The sequence below is a fragment of the Dunckerocampus dactyliophorus genome, chromosome 13 (assembly GCF_027744805.1).
Source record: "Dunckerocampus dactyliophorus isolate RoL2022-P2 chromosome 13, RoL_Ddac_1.1, whole genome shotgun sequence".
In the NCBI taxonomy this organism is placed as follows: domain Eukaryota; kingdom Metazoa; phylum Chordata; class Actinopteri; order Syngnathiformes; family Syngnathidae; genus Dunckerocampus; species Dunckerocampus dactyliophorus.
In genome coordinates this window covers 3,783,777-3,798,474 of record NC_072831.1, presented here as the reverse complement: position 1 = coordinate 3,798,474, position 14,698 = coordinate 3,783,777, and the positions used below count along the sequence as shown (strand labels likewise).

At 42.5% G+C, this 14,698-nt stretch overlaps 1 protein-coding gene and 1 gene segment (V, D, J or C); both read left to right on the top strand.

The window, feature by feature from the left end:
• The first annotated feature begins 1,686 nt into the window (after positions 1-1,686).
• On the top strand, positions 1,687-3,040 carry LOC129193026 (T cell receptor alpha variable 38-1-like). The segment is given in 2 exon segments: positions 1,687-1,882; positions 1,955-3,040. Coding segments are annotated over 2 exon segments (444 nt in total).
• Positions 3,041-4,552: 1,512 nt separating this feature from the next.
• On the top strand, positions 4,553-13,860 carry LOC129192690 (T cell receptor alpha chain MC.7.G5-like). Its single transcript, XM_054796961.1, has 7 exons — positions 4,553-4,598; positions 4,671-5,036; positions 5,328-5,456; positions 11,601-11,651; positions 13,241-13,453; positions 13,546-13,587; positions 13,654-13,860. The coding sequence occupies exons 1-7, from the start codon at positions 4,553-4,555 to the stop codon at positions 13,767-13,769; spliced, it is 963 nt and encodes a 320-aa protein (XP_054652936.1). The 3' UTR covers positions 13,770-13,860.
• The last annotated feature ends 838 nt before the right edge of the window (positions 13,861-14,698 follow it).

Sequence of the window (14,698 nt, the reverse complement as noted above, 5' to 3'; positions counted from 1 at the left end):
ATCTACAGCATAGGTGTCAAACTCCAGCCCGCGGGCCAAATGTGGCCCGCCACGTCATTTTATGTGGCCCGCGAGAGCAATTAAATAGGTCAAAAGCGTGCTTTGATCAAAAACTACATTTCCCACAAGGCCTATCAACTACAATACGAAGTGACGGCTCGCCGCCACTAAACGGCAGTGTCTCCACATCAATGCCAACGAGTTGAATTGACAAATAAATAATGATCCCAAAATGTGCAGGGAGAGAAAAGTTGACGCGGATGCAAGACCGTATCAAGACAGATGGGAAGGCGGGTACTTGTTTGTGCTTCAAGGAGAAAGACCGGTATGTCTTTTGTATTTACGAAGCGGTGTCGGTTGTTAAAGAGTACAATCTGCGTCGGCATTTTGACGCTAAACATGCAGCTAAGTACGCGAAAGCTAGCCTTCAAGAAAAGCATCAAATTGCCCAAGAATTAAAAGGCAAACTGCGGTTGCAGCAGAGTGTGGTCACGAAATCCACAGCCAAAAACAATGCGGCAGTGGAATCTAGCTTTATTGTGGATGAAAAAATTGCCCACGCTTCCAAGTGTTTTTCAGAGGGAGCGTTTTTTGAAGCAGTGCATGCTGAAGGTCTGTGAGCAGGTGTGTCCCGACCAATTACAGACTTTAAAACATATCAGTTTTTAGCTTAGTTACTAATCTAAAAACTTGACCAATATACTGAGTCAACTTTTATTTTGTGATTTTTAGTTGATTACGTATTATTTATGTGTAGCTGCTGTTGCAATCATTTAGTATTTGCAGGTTTTATGTTTGTATACAGACAAATTATTGTAGTCAAACCATGAGTTGGATGCAAGACTGTGCAGCCTTTTTTTGTGAAATGCTTCATCTGACATGCATGTTGTTAGCAGCTCACAATTGTTGATTTTACTGTAATTAAGCCCCTTTTAACTTTGACAAAAACGCTTTGAACAAAGTTAATGTAATAACTTGTGTTTTATGTTATTTTTCTTCATTCACTTGGATAGTTTGATCATTGATTGATGGAGTAGTGTGGGTTTCATAAGCTGACAAATTCAAATGATTTATGTTGTAACAGAGCAACAAGTAAAGATATTTTTTTTCTATGCAACTGTAATGTTTGTCACTTGAATAAGTAATAAATTTAGAGTTATTTAACATTAAGGAGTTGTTACGTTTATTTTACATTACATTCGATTACATTTAGTTTTATTTCTAAGTTACATCTGGCCCATTGAGGACAGCCATTATGTCGATGTGGCCCTAAGTGAAAATGAGTTTGACACCCCTGGTCTACAGGTTGTGAGCCAAGAATCTTGTAGTGTTCGTTGAATGCATTCTGTTATTGTCAGGTTCTCGTCAGGGCGTGATGGCATCATCCATGGAGCAGGTGGTGGTTTTGGAGGGTGACGTTCTGACGCTGCCCTGCAACTTCTCCGGGGCCAACACCAGCCTGTCCTGGTACCAAAAGAAACGCGATTCTCCTCCACAGCTGCTGGTCAGAGAGTATTCCCAAGCAGAAGACGACTTGACAAAGTTCAGGCGTGACAGAAACACATGGACTTTTCATTTGGACCTGAGGTGGTCTTCACTGCACCCCCATGTTGTCATCTACTGTGCTGTAAGGCCTACAGTGACTGTGACAGTGCACGTGGCTGCACAATAACCACACTGCATCCACCAGTGGGAGGCGCTGTTCAACATGCACATGACCACCTCTGACTGTGTGTGTGTGTGTGTGTGTATGTGTGTGAAGCACCTGCCTCAGTGGGATTAGGCCCTGCCTCCTCAGCCACCAAGTCAGCGTACACGCAGCCCTGGAATGCAGACATGAAGCGTACGCTGGTGTGTGTGCTGATGGTTGCCTGGAGCCTCGGTAAGGTCGTGTGAGGTGTGCATGTCAGGTCATATGATGTCTGGCTAACCTTTGTTGTTTGTCCTCTGACAGGAAGTGGCGCCCAGACAGTCAACCAGCCAACAGTGGACATGCATGTAGTGAAGAGCAATGTCGTGATGCTGGACTGTAGTTACGAAGGCACCAGTTCTGCCAACTACTATATCTTCTGGTACAAAAAGAATGGCCAGGCGGCACCAGAGTTCATCTTGAGCCGCTTTGTGAGCAGTCAGGAAAAGACGGTGAGCAGCTTTGACAAGAGGTTCAGCTGCAGCATGAACGCCAGTGCCCAGCGAGCTCCTCTGGTGATCGAAGACGTGCAGCTGAACGACTCCGCCATCTTCTACTGCGCCCTGAAGCCCACAGTGACTGACAGCTCTGCTGCACATGCACAAAAACTCCTGTACTCCCCTCAAGTCAGAGGTCTCATGGTGGCATCACCTCACAGATAATTTTTTTTTCACTGTTTCAAAGCTGGTTCGGAGTTGGTTGTCATAGCTTTTGTTGTCCATTGCCACGGTATTAGGAGTGTGGAACCTTACCACATGTACGTGTATACATATACAGTATATGTGCATGTATGTAAATATGAGTTTGGATGCAGTAGTAATATTAAACCAGGATAATTAATGAAAAAAACAATAATAAAAGTGATATAATAATACGTAATGATAAATGTTATTTACCTTTGAAGAGGAGTGGTCGAACATACGTTGTTGTGGAGGAGCTGGAGGAGGAGATATTGGAAAAAAAGGACAAATGGTCGTCGTCGTTAGACTCTTCTAAAAGAGGTAGTGTTCTGTGGGTGGTGTAGAATTAAGCAGGCTTATTAACTCTTCAGAAACTTTAATCACACGCTCTGTCTGGGTTGTATAATTTAGCTTTCCACTTAGCTTTATCTCCCCAGCGTCTAACTCTTGCTCTGTGGGTCTCATTAGTTCAAATGGCTTCCTCTGTTGGTCCCATTAGAAGTGTCACAGCGCCCTCTACTGGTCAAGCATGTACAGTAGCAGTATAAATACAGATTGAGCGACTACAAGGCAAAATAAAATAAAAGATAGACCAGTCGGCTTGTGTTCGTATCCATGAGTGTTCGCTAGTTGGGTGTTCGTAAGTTGGGGACCTAGTGTATAATGAATGATGTGGAGTATTATTAAAAGTTAAAGTCATCTTTTATACTGATGGGCGTGTGAAGGAGTGTTTTTTCACCATAATCACATTAGAAATATAAACCATTGATCACAAACTTATGGCAACAAGCAAAACTTCTTGTTCATTCTACATGTATTTATCAACATTCATATTAGATTTACATTGTTTCTTATAATTATTTTTAGCATATAATCATGTTTTTACGGTGGTCCAAAATCATCGAAAATCAAAAACATACAAACACCATCAAATACAGAAAAAGAACAGAAAAAATAAAATTCCAGAATCATCACTTGCTGTCCGCCACAGGTCCAGATCCAATAAGCCACGGAATCGCACTCCTGCCACCAATTTTTTGTGGAATAAATCATGTCATGACTAAGAAAGAAAATGCCTGAAATAAAGGCAGAATTTGAGGAAATTGTTATCTTTGCAAAGGGGTCAAATAGCAGCCTGCAGATATCTGGCTTTCTGACTGAAACTTGTATATTCGAGCACATGCAGATGAAAACCATACTCCACTGAGTGACAGTGAGGCCCTGCCAACACGGGAACGCTCCTTGTTTTTGTTTTTTTTGGCATGTGAAAACCATGTCATATATAACGCACAACTACATGTGCCGCTGGAAACGCACAGACACAGACACATGACACACCAAAACAATAGAAGAAGAATGCAAGCGTGTAAGACTCTTGTCTCTTGTCTAGACTGATGAAAGAGTGGAATTACCTCTGCGAGTCAAGTTGGAGTATAAGGCTAAAAAAAAAAAATCTGGAGAATGTTGACTGTTAGCCATGCCAGTCGAAATATCCAGATATTATGTTGGCGTTACGCAGCAGCAGTATACAAGCGCTCACTTCTGGTCTGATGACAAAGCCTGAATAGGAGATGGCTCACCCATTACTTGCATGATTACCAGCACCCTTGGTAATTAGGCAAACACCTGCTTTGACGTAATTTTAATGGCCACACTTTACAATAAGGTACACAAAAATACAGTCCTTACAGAGGAACTAATGAAGAACTAATGAGGAACTAATGAGTAGTGGTTAGGGTTGGGTAGGTTTGTTCCTCATTACCTACTGTAATTTTGTGTAGCTTATTATAAAGTGTTACCAATTTCATTTACTGTATGGGGGTGGGTGGTGGTGGTGGGGGTCGTATAGCGATGTAACTGATCTCATTTAGTATGTATTGTGTAAAACTAAGACAGGAACAACATCAAATTAAAAGCACAAAGTGAATACAGACCCACCATCCACCACTATAAGCTTGGAGTTTGTTTTTCAGAGAGAAGATTATAGCGCCGCTGCTTGATGTGTGTGTTAACAGGCAGTGTGCTAGCATGAATTAACTTGAAGCTGTGACCACCTCTGACTGTGTGTGTGTGTGTGTGTGTGTGTGTGTGTGTGTGTGTGTGTAAAGCACCTGCCTCAGTGGGATTAGGCCCTGCCTCCTCAGCCACCAAGTCAGCGTACACGCAGCCCTGGAATGCAGACATGAAGCGTACGCTGGTGTGTGTGCTGATGGTTGCCTGGAGCCTCGGTAAGGTTGTGTGAGGTGTGCGTGTCAGGTCATATGATGTCTGGCTAACCTTTGTTGTTTGTCCTCTGACAGGAAGTGGCGCCCAGACAGTCAACCAGCCAACAGTGGACATGCATGTAGTGAAGAGCAATGTCGTGATGCTGGACTGTAGTTACGAAGGCACCAGTGCTACCAGCTATATCTTCTGGTACAAAAAGAATGGCCAGGCGGCACCAGAGTTCATCTTGAGCCGCTTTGTGAGCGGTCAGGAAAAGACGGTGAGCAGCTTTGACAAGAGGTTCAGCTGCAGCATGAACGCCAGTGCCCAGCGAGCTCCTCTGGTGATCGAAGACGTGCAGCTGAACGACTCCGCCATCTTCTACTGCGCCCTGAAGCCCACAGTGACTGACAGCTCTGCTGCACATGCACAAAAACTCCTGTACTCCCCTCAAGTCAGAGGTCTCATGGTGGCATCACCTCACAGATAATTTTTTTTCACTGTTTCAAAGCTGGTTCGGAGTTGGTTGTCATAGCTTTTGTTGTCCATTGCCACGGTATTAGGAGTGTGGAACCTTTCTTTTTCTGATCTCATGAGCCTGCAGAGGCTTGGTTAGTGCTGAGCCATTAACATGCCGTTAAGTTGAGGAGGTGTTACCTCAAGTGTGTATGCTGATGGTTGCCTGGAGCCTCGGTAAGGTCGTGTGAGGTCATATGATGTCTGGCTAACCTTTGTTGTTTGTCCTCTGACAGGAAGTGGCGCCCAGACAGTCAACCAGCCAACAGTGGACATGCATGTAGTGAAGAGCAATGTCGTGATGCTGGACTGTAGTTACAAAGGCACCAGTGCAACCAGCTATATCTTCTGGTACAAAAAGAATGGTACAAACCCACTACCTCCATTTCGACATGACATGTTTTTTGTTGTAAATATGACAGCCACTGCAAACTTGGCTTTTTAAAAATAAATGTCACTTTTACTGTCTCAGTACACAAATGTCTGAAAACATTTTGTACCACCGACCACAATGTCCATCAAACAATACACTAAGTCCCCAACTAACAAACACAATTGGTTCCAGACGACCGTTCTTATGTCGAATTGTTCTTAAGTAGGGGAAACGATACTATTACCAATGATATAGGTACTTACATGTACGTGTATACATATACAGTATATGTGTATGTATGTAAATATGAGTTTGGATGCAGTAGTAATGTTAAACCAGGATAATTAATGAAAAAAACAATAATAAAAGTGATATAATAATACGTAATGATAAATGTTATTTACCTTTGAAGAGGAGTGGTCGAGCATACGTCGTTGTGGAGGAGTTGGAGGAGGAGATATTGGAAAAAAAAGACAAATGGTCGTCGTCGTTAGACTCTTCTAAAAGAGGTAGTGTTCTGTGGGTGGTGTAGAATTAAGCAGGCTTATTAACTCTTCAGAAACTTTAATCACACGCTCTGTCTGGGTTGTATAATTTAGCTTTCCACTTAGCTTTATCTCCCCAGCGTCTAACTCTTCCTCTGTGGGTCTCATTAGTTCAAATGGCTTCCTCTGTTGGTCCCATTAGAAGTGTCACAGCGCCCTCTACTGGTCAAGCATGTACAGTAGCAGTATAAATACAGATTGAGCGACTACAAAGCAAAATAAAATAAAAGATAGACCAGCCGGCTTGTGTTCGTATCCATGAGTGTTCGCTAGTTGGGTGTTCGTAAGTTGGGGACCTAGTGTATAATGAATGATGTGGAGTATTATTAAAAGTTAAAGTCATCTTTTATACTGATGGGCGTGTGAAGGAGTGTTTTTTCACCATAATCACATTAGAAATATAAACCATTGATCACAAACTTATGGCAACAAGCAAAACTTCTTGTTCATTCTACATGTATTTATCAACATTCATATTAGATTTACATTGTTTCTTATGATTATTTTTAGCATATAATCATGTTTTTACGGTGGTCCAAAATCATCGAAAATCAAAAACATACAAACACCATCAAATACAGAAAAAGAACAGAAAAAATAAAATTCCAGAATCATCACTTGCTGTCCGCCACAGGTCCAGATCCAATAAGCCACGGAATCGCACTCCTGCCACCAATTTTTTGTGGAATAAATCATGTCATGACTAAGAAAGAAAATGCCTGAAATAAAGGCAGAATTTAAGGAATTTGTTATCTTTGCAAAGGGGTCAAATAGCAGCCTGCAGATATCTGGCTTTCTGACTGAAACTTGTATATTCGAGCACATGCAGATGAAAACCATACTCCACTGAGTGACAGTGAGGTCCTGCCAACACGGGAACGCTCCTTGTTTTTGTTTTTTTTGCCATGTGAAAACCATGTCATATATAACGCAAAACTACATGTGCCGCTGGAAACGCACAGACACAGACACATGACACACCAAAACAATAGAAGAAGAATGCAAGCGTGTAAGACTCTTGTCTCTTGTCTAGACTGATGAAAGAGTGGAATTACCTCTGCGAGTCAAGTTGGAGTATAAGGCTAAAAAAAAAAAATGGCAGTCGCAATATCCAGATATTATGTTGGCGTTACGCAGCAGCAGTACACAAGCGCTCACTTCTGGTCTGATGACAAAGCCTGAATAGGAGATGGCTCACCCATTACTTGCATGATTACCAGCACCCTTGGTAATTAGGCAAACTCCTGCTTTGACGTAATTTTAATGGCCACACTTTACAATAAGGTACACAAAAATACAGTCCTTACAGAGGAACTAATGAAGAACTAATGAGGAACTAATGAGTAGTGGTTAGGGTTGGGTAGGTTCGTTCCTCATTACCTACTGTAATTTTGTGTACCTTATTCTAAAGTGTTACCAATTTCATTTACTGTATATGAAGAGACACACTCAGATCCCACATACGGGCCAGTTCCCAAGCCAGTTGAGAGAAGTAGTCTCTGCAATGTGTCCTGGGTCTTCGCAGTCTGTCCATAAAAGTAATGAACAGAATCCGTGACAAAAGGGCAGCCCTGGCGGAGTCCAACCCTCACTGGAAACGAGTGGCCCTTACGTTAAACAAGTAATGACTGTATTTAAAATGGGTTCCAAATCAGGTTATTTTTCATTCAATGACACATTTGTGGTCATCTCTGACCTGCTAAAGCCTCTTCTTTTCATTAGAGATTCAGAAATACACGTATTGATGAGAAATATAGATCTTTTGTTGGGAGATACATATATAGGAAGTATAGTTGGGAGAGTGTTAGACAGAAGATCTAAAGATCGTTGGTTCAGTCCGGCACAGTGCTGTATCCTACTTGACCCGACAGATGAACTGAAAAGACTTCTATGGCCCTCACATGACTGAAATCTGTACTGAACCTGTATGTGTTGCTGGCTGGTCTGTGGCCTCACATACCTCATTAAATACCGTATATTTATTTTGGACACTTGCATGATCCATAGTACAGCAAACACAAAACAGACAGCTCAAAAGATGCCTGTGTTTTCACAGAATATAAAAACACCTAAATGAGTTTTGTATAGGGTTGGACAGAGTATAGATGATGCTATTTACAGTGCTTGTTAGCATACACATACACATACATATACACATACAGCAGCATTAACAAACATGCCACTGGTCCAGCGGGGCAACTTAAAGGCCCTGCCCCTACTACCATTAAACAATTCAGTCTGCCTCCTTCTAAATATTTACGTCATGTGGTGTCATACAGCTGCAAATTCACATTTTTTTGTCCATGAACGGCAGATAGACCAGCATGAGCAACGGCCAGATACATCTCAGAACTGTCTGCTTAAAGGGGACCTATTATGCTTTTCCGTTTTTCTGACCTAAATGTTGTTACAATGATGCATTCTCATCTTAAACGATGCCAACACGTCAGATAATGAGGTTTGCACATTTGGAAGTGAGCCCTGAAACCTGTTTTGGATGGATCTGCATACTGTGTTTTTTTTTAACATGAGTTCCATTGCGCTCTGCTTTGCTCTGTTCACGGTGTTCACGTCGAGCAATGGCGCCCAGGAAATGTTTGTTCGGGTGTGCCTAAACAGGCAAGCATCAGGCAGAAGTCGTTGGAGTTTCAGATTCCCTGCCAGCAAGTCCGACACCTTTCCAACGTTACCTGGTTGTGTTGAAGAGTCAGAAGAGCAAGCTGTAAGTAAAAATTGATCAGTGTCCTAACTGTGTTTATTTTGTGTAAGTAATCGGACAGCTGCAGCTGTCCAGAAGTCCTCTGGAGCGCTTGGGAGTGTGACCAATCACAGTGGAGTGGGCTCATAAATTAAATTACAGTCAAGTCAAGTGGTAGACCCAAAAAATTACACCTGTGCTGAGCTGGAGGATCCGATTGGCTGTCCATCAAGACACAGGGTGGTCGTCAACCCAAATAAGGCCCTTACTGGTGCCGACGGCAGCGCAATACCCATCAGACGGAATCTGCGGGAAAAATGTTTAAAAAACAAAAAACGAATTCAAAGACCTCGTCTTCTGCAAAGCCACAAAACTGCCCGTTTAGATTTTGGCTAGGCGCATCAAACATGGGACATTGAAAAGGTGGAAAACAGTCTTATTCTCTGATGAGAAAAAATGTAACCTGACGGTCCAGATGACTTCAAACGTTACTGGCATGACAAGGAGATCCCACCTGAGATGTTTTCTACCCGGCACAGTGGAGGAGAGTCCATCATGATCTGGGGTGCTGTTTCATTCAGTGGAACACTGGAGCTTCATGACTGAGGGCCCTCGTCTGTGTGGTAACAGCTGGGTTTTTCAACAGGACAACGCTGCAGTTCACAATGCTCGCTTGACCAAGGACTTCTTCAGGGAGAATAACATCACTCTTTCGGACCATCCTGCATGTTCCCCTCATTTAAATCCCATAGAGAACATCTGGGGATGGATGGCAAGGGAAGTTTATAAAAATGGCCATCAGTTCCAGTACAGTGATTCCCGTAGCCTGAGGAGTATGAGCTGTCTGCCTGCATAACAGCCATAAAAGTCTAAAAAGTGGTAAGTTTCTAACGGTGAAAATGACAAAAAAAAAAAAAAAATAGCCAGAGTAACATGAGAACCACCAGTCACTATTCAAAGCTGTCAGTCGGAAATTTTGAACATGTCCAAACTTTGAACAGCTAGCGCCGTGTGTCAACATCTAGCTACGCCTAATAAATGTACATCTTCATTATTCACACGTTAACTATTTATTGTTAAACGGCATGATGTGATAAAGAAGCAGCATCCTAGACCTTCATTGTATGTCACATGAAAGTTTATGCTGCAGGCGATCATCAAAAACCAATGACCAGCTTCCCAGACTTAGGCCACATCCCCTAGAGCAAATCTCTGCGGACCGGGGTGGTGGTGGTGAGGGTCATATAGCGATGTAATTGATCTCGTTTAGTATGCATTGTGTAAAACTAAGACAGGAACAACATCAAATTAAAAGCAAAAAGTGAATACAGATCCACCATCCACCACTATAAGCTTGGAGTTTGTTTTTCAGAGAGAAGATTATAGCGCCGCTGCTTGATGTATGCTAACAGGCAGTGTGCTAGCATGAATTAACTTGAAGCTGTGCACACAACAAATATACACATTAGCACTCAATAACGTCATCAGACTTTACATTCATGTATTCCCACAGAGTATCGGCATTTGAGAGCAAATATGAAGTGAAAAAACCCCAATAAATATACAGTATCGTTGACAATCTGTGCAGATTGGGAGAAGGCTACCGCAGGTACAATGGTGCGTTCAAGGACTGTCAAACAAAGTAGGACACTCGCAAAAAACAAATAATGGCCCATATTTCAAAAATTGATATGCATTTGCTTAAAATTATATTTAGTTATTTACAAAAGTATTTTTTTTGTGTGTTTGTGTATTTTTTTATCAATGCGCGCCTGAAAGGTTTCCTCGGCCCAGTTCGGCCCCGCCCACGGACTGGTGGTTGGGGACCCCTGCCCTAGAGGACGAGTGACTAAAGCCACAAAGGGACAGCTTGAAATGCAGCGCATGCTGAAGGGGCGGAGCCTGGAGCAAAGCCTGTTAGTTGAAGAAGTTTTAAGTTTCTTTTTCTCTCTGTGGATGCGTGCGTGTACGTGTGTGTGTGTGCGCGCATGCGTCTTAAAAGAACATCTAAGTCATGTGTATGAGGTTGGAGGTCTGTGTGTTGTTTTTGTCATAGTGTTTGTTGTTGTGTGGTGGAGTCAACAAGATCTACTTTGGTGGCGGGACCAGCTTGACGGTTGAAAGCAGTAAGTTCTACTGGACTACGTTCTTCTTCTTACTTCATTCACGCTCATTATTCCACATCTTTGCTGTCTCATTGTGACTGAAATCAAACTAGTAGTTTTACTTACTGATGCTAATCAAGCCTTTACACGCAGAACAAGGGTGCAGTCGCATTTGTTAGTGCGTGAGGATGGTTCTCATGAGGTTCTTGTTGAGGTCACAACCAGTGTGTGTCTGGACTCGAGAGATTACTTTTTGGAAGTGGAACCAGACTGACAGTGGACAGCAGTAAGTTATACTTTCAACCTAGAATGTAAAAAGTAGAACTCAAACTGGCAGCAAATGTGTTTTATTTCAAAGTTTAAAAGTTGTTAACGAGTTTAATGTTCACTAAACTGGCAATGTGGAACCTGACTGAGTGTGGAACCTGAATTACAAGTCATTCAGGTGTGTATAAGGACCTGAAGGTTCTCATGAGCTTCTTGTTGTGGTCACAACTCTTGTGTGTCCATAAATAACAGATTACTTTTTGGAAGCGGAACCAGACTAACAGTGGAAGACAGTAAGTTCTACTTTCAAACTAGAATGTAAAGAACCCAAAGTGGCAGCAAATTTTTTTTGTTTCAAGGTGTAAAAGATGTTAACGAGTTTAATGTTCAGTAAACTGGCCATGTGGAACTTGACTAAGCATAGAACCTGACCCACAAGTCATGCAGATTACATCTGTGTGTGTAAGGACCCAAAAGGTTTACATGAGGTTCTTGTTGAGAGCACAAACAGTGTGTGTTAGGAAGTACCAAATTATTTTTTGGAAGCGGAACCAGGCTGGCAGTAGAAGCAAGTAAGTTCTACTTTCAAGCTGGAACATAAAGTACAACCCAAACTGACAGCAAATGGGTTTTGTTTAAAAGGTTGTTCAGAGGTTTAATATTCTGTAAACTGGCGATGCGAAACCTGACTGAGCGTAGAACCTTAATCACAAGTCATGCAGACTTTGAGGACCTTTTCATGAGGTTCTTGGTGAGGTCACCACCAGTGTGTGTCTGGAGCAAGCAGCAGAATACTTTTTCGAAGCGGAACCAGACTGAGAGTGGAAGACAGTAAGTACTACTTTCAAGCTAAAACGTAAAGTAGAATCCAAACTGGCAGAAAATGCATTTATAATTCATTAATGATTTTTGACTGATATCAAACTAGCAGCTTTACTTACTTATGATTTTTAGCCTTTACATGCAGAACCAGGCTGAAATGGTATTATGTGTGTAGGAGGATGGTTCTCACGAGGTTCTTGTTGAGGTCACAACCTGTGTATGTCTGGAATCAACAGATCACTTTTTGAAAGCGGAACCAGACTCACAGGGGAGGCCCGTAAATTCTACTTTCATGGGAGAACTGAAAGAAGAAAAAATTGTTTCCGTAAATTCTATTTTCATGAAGGAGAACCCAAAAACTGGGGCTGCTCACTAAAAATGTAAAACAAAAAAGATAGAAAGCAACTTAGGTGTTTATTTTCAAATTCAATTTGAATGACAAAAATGAGAAAGTTACTGTGTGTGAGGACCCAAAGGTTCTCATGAGGTTCTTGCTGTGGTCGCAACCAGTGTGTGTCTGGATTCAACATATTACTTTTTGGAAGTGGAACCAGACTGACTGTGGAAGACAGTAAGTTCTACTTTCATGGCAGAACTTAAAGGAGAACCCAAACTGGCAGAAAATGTGTCTTCTTTCAAAAAAACTTGTTCATGAGTTTAATGTTCAGTAAACTTGTGGAACCTGACTGAGCACAGGACCTGAGCCACAAGTCATGCAGATAATATCTGTGTGTGTGAGGGCCCAAAGGTTCTCATTGGGTTCTTTTTGAGGTCACAACCAGTGTGTGTCTAGATTCAAAAGGTTACTTTTTGGAAGCGGAACCAGACTGATGGTGGAACTCCGTAAGCTTTACATTCATGCTAGAGCAAGAAGCAGAACTCAAAACTGTATAGAACAAAACAGAAAAAACAAATTCCAATTGAATGAAAAAAATTATAGTCATTCAAAGTTTAATGTTCAGTAAATTGGACACGTGGAGCCAGAGTGACCATAGAACCTGGTGGGAACAAACATGGATGTCAAAGTGGTTCTCATGAGGTTTTTGTTGAGGTCACAGCCAGTGTGTTTCTGGACTCTACAAATTACTTTTTGGAAGCAGAACCTGACTCCAGACGGGGACAGTGGAGTACTACTTTAATGCTAGAACGTGAAGGAGGACCCAAAATGGAGACACTGTTAAAACAATGAAGAGAAAGCTGCTCAGTCATTTCTTTTCTTCTTCTCCTCAGCTTGTTTTTTTGTACTTTGGTAAAATCATTGAAATTGTCGTGCGTCCAAGTAGACAAAGTAAACATGCATAGCGTGGTTAGCATCTTTTTTATTATTGTGTGTGTGTAGAGGAGGACTGGGAGCCATCGTTCTACAAATTGGACAAATTGGAGGGTAACGTGACGGCTTGCCTCGCCACTGGCTTCAGCAGACAAAACGCCATGGAGACGGCAGGAAAAGGAGACGTGTTCCAGGGATCGCACGCTGTGCGGATATTGGGTGACTCGCTGTACAATCAGGTGACACTGCTCTCGGCTGAGCACGGCGACTCATGTGAGAAAGGTATGTGAAGAGTGTTGGCGGGGCCGATGGCAGCATGAACGCCACAGAGCACCATCACCATGTGACATCTGCTTCCTGGTTTGCCATGGCAGGTGACAGTGGACCGGGGTGGTGTCAGGACGCCTTGGCGCCAGGTGAGTATTGAACCTGAAGGAGGTGGAACATGTGCGGTGTGACTTAAATGTGTGTATCCTTGGCAGACGAGAAGGTCAACCTGGTCTCTCTCACGGTCCTCGTCCTCCGTTTTGTCTTCGCCAAGACGCTCGCCATCAACGGCGTCATGACGCTGCGCCTGTGGCTCGCTGTACCCCAGTAGGCCTCCATGCGCCACGACCATCACCTCCCCTTTCTGAAAGGAGCGGCTGTGTATGTGTGTATGTGTATGTGGTGTTGCTTTTTGAGTTAAATTTATTATAGTCAATAAATCAATAAATATCATTGTTTTGGATTATTAATATCATTTTGTGCATCTGTTATTATGGTATGGATCCATACAATGCTTCATAGTGATAATAATCAATACAATACACAATACTACACTGTGATAAGTAATGATTCAAAACTTGTTTAGCTTTCAGTGTGTTTGCGTGCATGTGCAGCTGTGCTCTGATTGGCTCCCGCCCACAGAGCATCTTTGTGACTCTTTCCACAGGAAGTGGTCACCATGGCACTGCGTCACAGATGTCAGCTGTGGTTGGGACAGGATGTGTGCAGGTGCTCAAACACTCTTCATCACTTATTGTCAATCACATGACCTCTCCTTCCGTGACAGGAAGTGTACGACTCTGCTCCCTGAGAGTAGTGTGTTGTTGAGCGCAGTGTCACCGCAGGCAGGAAGTGCAGGCCTGTTCGCGGCGGCTGCAGAGAAGCTTCCAGGTCACACGAGGACATCAAGACAGTACAGCGTGCACCTGTGCGCTCTTTGTGCGTGTCCTTGTTTGTGACATGACGTGTTTCTGCTCCTGCTATTTCATGTGATTGATTGTTTAGTCATTTTAAAATGGATCCACATTACTTGCTACCAAAGCAGCACCATGGGCTTCATCACACAAGGCAACAACACAACATAAAAGGACATACAAATGAGTGTTATATATGAAAAACAGAATGGCAAAACTGGATATACTATATACGGTACACAGTCCAGTTCACTTTAAAGTACCTCATTTATAATATCAGCCCACGGCGCATTCTAAAAATAAAAGTTAATAAGACAAAAACAACAGAAAAAATTGAATCGGCGGC